General features: G+C 54.3%; 1 protein-coding gene across 1 annotated transcript; it reads left to right on the top strand.

Moving 5' to 3' along the window:
- The first annotated feature begins 5,766 nt into the window (after positions 1-5,766).
- Positions 5,767-8,541, top strand: GSTP1 (glutathione S-transferase pi 1). Its single transcript, XM_084630531.1, has 7 exons — positions 5,767-5,929; positions 6,031-6,069; positions 6,691-6,797; positions 7,254-7,341; positions 7,530-7,633; positions 8,005-8,112; positions 8,295-8,541. Coding segments are annotated over exons 1-7 (636 nt in total). The 5' UTR covers positions 5,767-5,928; the 3' UTR covers positions 8,484-8,541.
- The last annotated feature ends 563 nt before the right edge of the window (positions 8,542-9,104 follow it).

Genomic DNA, 9,104 nt, shown 5'->3' with positions numbered 1-9,104 from the left:
TGATTATTCCCCCCTATTTGGCACTGGTGAGGCCACACCTGGAGTATTGCATCCAGTTTTGGTCCCCCCACTACAGAAAGGATGTGGAGAAATTGGAAAGAGTCCAGTGGAGGGTAACAAAAATGATTAGGGGACTGGAACACATGACTTATGAGGAGATGCTGAGAGAACTGGGGATGTTTAGTCTATGGAAGAGAAGAATGAGGGGGGATTTGATAGCTGCTTTCAACTACCTGAAAGGGGGTTCCAAAGAGGATGGATCTAGACTGTTCTCAGTAGTGGCAGATGACAGAACGAGGCGCAATAGTCTCAAGTTGCAGTGGGGGAGGTCTAGGCTGGATATTAGGAAAAACTTTTTCACTAGGAGGGTGGTGAAGCACTGGAATGGGTTACCTAGGGAGGTGGTGGAATCTCCAACCTTAGAGGTTTTTAAGGCCTGGCTTGACAAAGCCCTGGCTGGGATGATTTAGTTGGTGTTGGTCCTGCTTTGAGCAGGGGGTTGGACTAGATGACCTCCTGAGGTCTCTTCCAACCCTAATCTTCTATGATTCTACGATTCTATGATCCTCTGTCATCCCTCTCTCTATCCCAAAGAGGTCAGTTGTGTGACTGCTCCCCTCTGGGAGGTCAGTTACACAGTTCCCTCTTAAAACCTGAGCTACAGGTTGGGTGCCTGGCTGCACAGAAACTGACCCAGCGTTTCAGTCCTGGGTGAACCCCTCCCCACATGTGATCAGTGAGGAAACATCATAGAATCATAGAATATCAGGATTGGAAGGGACCTCAGGAGGTCATCTAGTCCAACCCCCTGCTCAGAAGCAGGACCCATCCTCAACTAAATCATCCCAGCCAGGGCTTTGTCAAGCCTGACCTTAAAAACTTCTAAGGAAGGAGATTCCACCACCTCCCTAGGCAACGCATTCCAGTGTTTCACCACCCTCCTAGTGAAAAAGTTTTTCCTAATATCCAACCTAAACCTCCCCCACTGCAACTTGAGACCACTACTCCTTGTCCTGTCCTCTTCTACCACTGAGAATAGTCTAGAACCATCCTCTCTGGAACCACCTCTCAGGTAGTTGAAAGCAGCTATCAAATCCCCCCTCATTCTTCTCTTCCGCAGACTAAACAATCCCAGTTCCCTCAGCCTTTCCTCATAAGTCATGTGTTCCAGACCCCTAATCATTTTTGTTGCCCTTCGCTGGACTCTCTCCAATTTCTCCACATCCTTCTTGTAGTGTGGGGCCCAAAACTGGACACAGTACTCCAGATGAGGCCTCACCAATGTCGAATAGAGGGGGACGATCACGTCCCTCGATCTGCTCGCTATGCCCCTACTTATACATCCCAAAATGCCATTGGCCTTCTTGGCAACAAGGGTACACTGCTGACTCATATCCAGCTTCTCGTCCACTGTCACCCGTAGGTCCTTTTCCGCAGAACTGCTGCCTAGCCATTCGGTCCCTAGTCTGTAGCTGTGCATTGGGTTCTTCCGTCCTAAGTGCAGGACCCTGCACTTATCCTTATTGAACCTCATCAGATTTCTTTTGGCCCAATCCTCCAATTTGTCTAGGTCCCTCTGTATCCTATCCCTGCCTTCCAGCGTATCTACCACTCCTCCCAGTTTAGTATCATCCGCAAATTTGCTGAGAGTGCAATCCACACCATCCTCCAGATCATTTATGAAGATATTGAACAAAACCGGCCCCAGGACTGACCCTTGGGGCACTCCACTTGACACCGGCTGCTAACTAGACATGGAGCCATTGATCACTACCCGTTGAGCCCGACAATCTAGCCAACTTTCTACCCACCTTATAGTGCATTCATCCAGCCCATACTTCCTTAACTTGCTGACAAGAATCAGGAGTCTTATTAGGGGCAAGTTATACCTAAAGCAAATATTGCAGTAAAGACAAGCCCTGTACTCCCACTAATTCCTTTTCAGTTTCCTCCTCTGACCCCGCTCTAAGACACACAGCTAGAGTGGAATCTGTCCCCTGTCCAGCTGTGATGAGCTCGTAGCTAACAGCCTGAACAGTTCTTTCCCTGGCAGGCACTACACACTCCTCCCTCTCGGAGTTGGGTTTGTCTCCAACTACAGAGTCAATGGAACCCTCACACACCTCAGTGGTCTCTACTCTCTGGACTATCACGCTCCTCTGGACTTCCCTCTAGGACACATCTCCCTATGTACGTGAGGTCTGTCACTTGCTTATCTGCAACCTGCTGGCAGCCAGCAACCTGGACAGTTTTCTCACTGGCGGGCAACACCCCCCGCCCCACCCTTTCTGGGGGAAATGCTGCTTTCAGCTACTGGGCAAGAGCTGGTCTCAACCACACACCCCTGGAAGCATACCGTTTCCCACTGCTGCAGAGGAATTAAAGAGACACTCTCCCCTTACTCCAGCAGTACCTGAGACCTTATCGTTTTCCTCTGGAGTTTCAGCTTAATACTCAACAGGGTTAAATTTTTTTTTTAAACTTACGATCCTTTTTTTCCAATAAATCTTTTATCTGGTTCTGATTCTTTCGCAAGTTTAGTTGGTGCTTTCTCTCTTTTTCTTTCCCCTCCATGGCTAATTTCTGGATCTTAATTTCTTTATCTTCCTCTATCTGTTTCAGTTGCAAAACTCTCTGGTGTGCAGTTTCTTCCTTGCATTCTCTGCTTTCATGACTTGCTTCTGGGCTTCAGTTACTTTTATTTTTGCAATTCTTTTATCTCCAACAGTCTTTGGGGTTCTCTTTTTCTTCTGCCTGCACTCTGCACAGTTCCAAATTCACAATGGTTTCACTATTTTCACTCATCTTGCTGCTTTTCTGTCCCTAACTCCCTTGCCTGAAATAAGCAAACAGAAAATAACAAACTGGTAACCTCTTTGACTGATCTCAAGCCACTACACTTAAAATCACCACCAGCCTATGAAGTGCAAATCTCACTCAGAGCAACAAGCTGTGCATATAACCCTGCTCGACCATGCCATTGTGATGGGTTCCCACAGGGGTGCCACCTGTAACGGAGGTACCACTGAGCCCTCTGACCCACCATCCTGGGCTCCCTCTCTCACTATGCTGCTGTGAAAAGCTGCAAAGCCCTTCAGACTGCACTTTCACTAGCTTCAGAACATGCAGGCTCTCTATCCAGGCCCTGCAATGAACCAACAACAGAAAGGCTACAGCTAAGGCAACTCCCAGCTCTCCAGGCATGCACCCCCCCAGGAGTCAAAACCCAAATTAATATCATCTTGTGCTGCACAGGGAACTGCACAGTGTAAGCTCATAAAGTTCATCCCCTCCCTCAATGTGGAGAGGGATATGCAACAGCCTTTGCCCCTTGAGATAAGATTCTCATACACTTCAGTCCAACTCACTGGTTTAGATAAAGCAAAAACAAGTTTATCAACTACAAAAGATAGATTTTAAGTGATTATAAAGGATAGCAAACAGATCAAAACAGATTACCTAGCAGATAAACAAAAAATACAAACTAAGCTTAGTATACGAAATAGATTGGATATGAATAGCAGATTCTCACACTAACTGATGGTACAAGCAGGCTGCAGATTCTTAAGGAGCAAGCTGCCCTTTCTTTAGCTTGGAATCCCCAGGTGTTTCATTCACAGGCTAGAAATCCCTTTAGCCTGGGTCCAGCACTTCCCCCAGTTCAGTCTTTGTTCCTCAGGTGTTTCCAGGAGTCTTCTTAGGTGGGGACAGCAGAATCACAGATGATGTCACTCCCTGCCTTATATAGCTTTAGCATCTGGTGGAAACCCTTTGTTCCAAATTCAGTTTGTGGAAAAACACTGACATCCCAAAGTGGAGTCTGGAATCATGTGACCTGGTCACAGGCCCTTGCATACCTTGCTGAGTCATCGCAGCCATTACTCACAGGTTGTCTGGCGTGTCCTCAGAGAGGCTCAGGTGGTGGATAAACATCTCCTAAGACCTCTCGTTTTCCCTAATGGCCCATTACCAGGAATGGGCCCTTCTCATCCAGCTATCTAGACTGAAAGCATCTTGTCTAGTGGCCGTTACCTAGGTGTAACTACATCTGAAAAACAGATACATAGTCACTATTCATAACTTCAGATACAAAATTGATACATGCGCACAAATAGGATAATCATATTTGGCAAATCATAACTTTTCCAATGACACCTCACATGATTTATCTTGTATAAAATGCATCATAATTATACCTTAATCATATAATAATAATATCACTGTGAAGAATATGGGGTGCACTGTCACAGTCACCACTTATGCCCGCTGCCCGACCAATGCAAAGGAGTGACAGGATAATTAATTTTTTTTAAAAATCCTTAATTTTGGCAGTACAAAAGAGTAAACTTGTCAGAATGAAGGGCACCATGTATCATGTTGAAATGTATCAAAATAAAACATGTAGCATAAAAAAAGGCTATGAAAATATGCAATTAGAAGTAATTCAGTAGAAAATCCACATCTAGGTATGCAACAAATGAAGTCACAGAACAGTGAAGTCTGCACTTCAGCGTTTGCAGGGTGGGGATTATCTACACAAAGGGAATTTTAAATAAGTTTTCAATTACAAAGTGTGTGGGGAGGACGAATCACATATTACTGGAAGTCCAAAACAGTACAGGATTTATAGGAATGTGCAGCTGTTTTAGGGATATGGATTCTTGGGGAGAGGTAACTGCAAAAGTACCAACCTAGCACACCCTAAAGGGTCAAAAAGAAAAATGCAAATTAAAAGAACCCAGAATGAATTTGTTTATTTAAATCTCATGTCTTTTGGGGTGTAGAACTCATTATTTTTTATAGCTTGTGGCTGTCAATCTATCTTGGGGCTGTACACCTATATTTGGTAAAAATTACAGTAGAAATTTGCCTTTGAGAAGGATTTCATACAAGCTAGTATAGTGCCTAAATAAAGGCACCTAGTGGGATTTTCAAAAGTATTCATAGAATACCAGGGTTGGAAGGGACCTCAGGAAATCATCTAGTCCAACCCCCTACTCAAAGCAGGACCAAGCCCCAACTTTTGCCACAAATGGCCCCCTTGAGGATTGAACTCACAACCCTTGATTTAGCAGATCAATGCTCCAACCACTGAGCTATCCCAAAGTATCAAGGTGCTTTCAACCTTTACACATCTGGCCTGTGTTGAATATTTGGGAACCGACTTCTGCACACAAATGGTGAGGTGAAAAAGCAGGAGAGTGCTCGATAGGGAGGCAACAGTTGACAAAGGCAATCCCCATTGGTAGCTCAAAGGAAACGGAAAAAGTTTGGACACCAGGCTAGGAAATCACTCAGCCTGGATGGCATATGATCCCCAAGAATAACCCCAGGTATTAAAAAAAGAGGAAGAAAAAAAGGAACAAAAATGTAGAAGGAGACAGGAATGATGCAAGGCAAGCCGGAAGCGCTGCACTAGAAACACCGTGATTGCATGGGGCACTGCTCGGCAGGACTCCCGCGGCACAGGGGGGCCGCAGGAGCAGGATGAGGGGCTCAGGGCAGTAAAAAGCACGTTCTCTGGATCGGCGTGAAGCCGCAGGGACGGGGTCACAGTCAGAGCCGCGGCTAGGACAGACCTGCGCTGAGGTTCTGCAGACCCGAAAACTGAGTGGGGAGGTTTAAATGTCTGACAAGGGTATTTTTTTTGGAGCGGGGGGCGCACACTATGTCACTGTCTCAAGTCTCCTTGAGCAGCTCAATGCACTGGCCAGGCAGGTGCCTTTAAGAACCGAGCCCCGGGAAGCGGGTTGGGAGCTCCGCGCTCCCACCCCAGCAGCAAATTCCGCCCCGCTGGCTGGGGGCGGGGCCTGTCCCTCTGCTTTTAAGGCACCGGGGGCGGGTGACTCAGCACTTTCCAGGCTCAGTGTAACCAGAGCAGGACGCGTCCGGCTCCGCAGTTGCAGAGAGCGAGCGAGCGAGCCCAAGAGTGAGTCCGGGCGAGGGGCCCTGGTGCGCCCCCCTCCCCTCCCCTCCCCTCCCCCGTCCCAGACCCCGCTAACTCCGCTCCCTTCTCTGTTCTCTCCGCAGTGCCCGGGCCTTTCACCATCACCTACTTCCCCGTGCGCGGTGAGTGACGGGGGCCCCCGGATCCTGACCTGCAGCCCCCGCCGGTGCCCCGCACTCCCGACCCCCAGCCCCCGCTAGCCCGGCCCTGGGCTCCCCCGTCCCCTCAGGGGGTGTCTGTTCTGCCCGGCCTGTGCCCTGCGGGGGCTGGGCAGCGAGGGGGGCGTGGGGCAGGAGTGCCCGTGCCCGGGGGGGGCTGCGGGAGGGGGGCCGGCGGGGCGGGGGCGTGCCCGTGCCCGGGGGGGGCAGCGAGGGGGGCGTGGGGCAGGAGTGCCCGTGCCCGGGGGGGGCTGCGGGAGGGGGGCCGGCGGGGCGGGGGCGTGCCCGGGGGGGTCTGCGGGAGGGGGGGCGAGGGCGTGCCCGGGGGGGCTGCGGGAGGGGGGGCGAGGGCGTGCCCGTGCCCGGGGGGGCTGCGGGAGGGGGGGCGGGGGCGTGCCCGTGCCCGGGGGGGGCTGCGGGAGGGGGGCCGGCGGGGCGGGGGCGTGCCCGTGCCCGGGGGGGGCTGCGGGAGGGGGGCCGGCGGGGCGGGGGCGTGCCCGTGCCCGGGGGGGCTGCGGGAGGGGGGGCGAGGGCATGCCCGTGCCCGGGGGCAGCGAGTGAGGGTCTGCCCGTCCCGTGGCGCAGGGCGCTGCGAGGCCATGCGGATGCTGCTGGCCGACCAGGGGCAGGAGTGGCAGGAGGACGTGGTGACCATTGATCTGTGGCAGAAGGGAGAGCTCAAGAAATCCTGTGTGAGTGAAACCCCTGGGCTGGGGGGGGGGGGCTGGCACTGAGCGGCGGGGGGTCCCTGAGCGGAGTGGGTGAGGTGGGGGGAGTGACCCTGCGGGGGAGAGGGGATCCCCTCCCAGGGGAGTGGGGGGGAGTGACCCTGTGGGGTGGGAGGAATCCAAGGGAGGTGGGGGGCATGAGGGGTGGGGGGCATCTCAGGGGAGATTGGGGACATGACCCCATGGGGGTGGGGAGAGGGTGGGTGTGGGGGAACCCATGGGGGGGCATGACCTGGGGTGGGTTGAAGAGGGGGATTGGGCACTGGTTCAGAGTGCCCTCCCCCAATGGCTTTCTGGCCCACCTTGCTGTTGCCCCACTGAGGTGGCTGCTGTGCCCCATGTCCCCGTGTGTGTGTCCCATGGCCTCACCCTGTTGGCCCAATCTGGGGCTTGTGACTCCTCACTTTGTGCTCCTTGCAGCTGTTTGGGCAGCTGCCCAAGTTTCAGGATGGAGACTTAGCCCTGTACCAGTCCAACGCCATCCTGCGGCACCTGGCCAGGACCTATGGTACGGCTGGGGGAGGGAGGGGCTGGGCAGCTGTGGGGGCGAGGGGGGGCTGGGTGTAGGGGGGGCTCCCTGTGCTGACCACGGCTCTCCTCTGGCAGTGCTATGTGGGAAGGAGCTTGGGGAGGCTGGGCTGGGTGTAGGGTGGGGGGAAGGTCTCTCCCTGCTGATGGCAGCTTTCACTCTGGCAGGGCTATACGGAAAGGACCAGCGGGAGGCAGGGTTGCTGGACATGGTGAATGACGGAGTGGAAGATCTGCGCCTCAAATACGCCCAGCTCATCTACCAGAACTACGTGAGCCAAGGGCAGAGTCTGTGTCGGGGGAGGTGGGGGCGCGGGGGGGGGGGGAGCTCCAGCACTGAGAGAGGGGTCTGGTTGGGGTGGGTTGGGTGTGGCTCCAGCACTTGGAGGCAGGAGTGGGCCCCAGTGCAGTGAGGGCAGGATTGACTTTGGTGCTAGGATGGGGAGCAAGGGGGTGGGCCCATCGCTGGGGACAGGCCCCATTGTGGTGCGGGTGGGTCCGGTGCTAGGACAAGTCAGGGTGAGGGGTGGGTTTAGCTGGGGGTGGACCTTGTCATGTTGGGGATGGGTACAGCAGTAGGACAGGTTGTGGTGGGAGTGGGCTCCTGGGGAGGCGGCTGGGCCCTGACTCCTGTCTCCCACAGGAGAACGGGAAGGTGGCCTATGTGGAGGCACTGCCAGGGCATCTGCGCCCCTTTGAGACCCTACTGTCCCAGAACCGCGCTGGCCAGGCCTTCATTGTTGGAGATAAGGTGAGTGTGTTGGGGTGGGGGGGCTGTCTCCCCACTCTTACCCCAGCCACTTTAGGGGGGCATCTGTCCATCAGTCTCCTCCTCAGGTGACCAGAGTCTCACTGTCCCTGGCCCCAAAACAGATGGGTCTCATCAGCTGCTCGGGGGCATGGCCATGGGCTGACTCCGCCCCCTCTCCCCAGATCTCTTTTGCAGACTATAACCTGGTGGAACTGGTGCGGAACCACCTGGTGCTAGCACCCGGCTGCCTGGCCTCCTGCCCTCTGCTGGCCGCTTATGTGGAGCGGGTGAGTGCCCGGCCCCGCCTGCACACCTACCTGCAGTCGGCTGCCCACCGCGACCGGCCCATCAACGGCAACGGCAAGCAGTGACCCCATGGACGGACATAAGGGGCACCCCCGTGGCACAATAAACAGCTACCAGACCAGGCCCCTTTGTGTTGTTGTTATGGTGCACGGTGGACAGGGGAAGTTGGTGCTTAACGCATGAGAGAGGAAACCCCTTTCCAGTCCCAGAAGGAGCCCCCCACACAGCTCCAGCAGGTGCCCGCTGCCCAGAACTCAAGGACTGTGCCAGGAGCTGGGTCCTGTGGGGCTGCTGTTTTCTGCAGCTGGGGGGCAGGAGTTGGGCAGTGTTAGCCAGGCACATGGGCTACCTCCTCACAGGGCCCCAGTGCTACTCAATTTGGTGGCTGTACCCAAGATGGGGCACTGCCCAGGGGGGAGATACAGCCACCTCTGGGGTGGGATAGGCAGGAGCTACAGGGGGCAGTGCCCTGACCCAGAGTGGTGCCCACAATATGCGCTGCATTTATCCTGCTCTGTTCCATCAGGCCAGGCTCTGCCGGGGGCAGGCTGTGTTGCCAGGTGCATACCCACAAGCACAGAGCCACCACCCCTGAGGGCTCAGCATGAGGCATGGCAAACTCACCTCCTCAGGGAGCCTTGAGGGGCTGGGGCTAAGCACGCCCTACGGCAGTTCACCCTGTGCTG

The sequence above is a fragment of the Lepidochelys olivacea genome (assembly GCF_965140295.1).
Source record: "Lepidochelys olivacea isolate rLepOli2 genome assembly, chromosome: 6".
Classification (NCBI taxonomy): Eukaryota; Metazoa; Chordata; order Testudines; family Cheloniidae; genus Lepidochelys; species Lepidochelys olivacea.
Note: the sequence above shows the minus strand (reverse complement) of the source record. Positions and strands in the feature narration are given on the sequence as shown.

Excerpts from the sequence above, each read along its gene's own strand:
- GSTP1 (XM_084630531.1), top strand. Across the intron at positions 6,070-6,690 it reads CACCTACTTCCCCGTGCGCG|GGCGCTGCGAGGCCATGCGG; the intron begins GTGAGTGACGGG and ends CCCGTGGCGCAG. Across the intron at positions 8,113-8,294 it reads CCTTCATTGTTGGAGATAAG|ATCTCTTTTGCAGACTATAA; the intron begins GTGAGTGTGTTG and ends CCCTCTCCCCAG.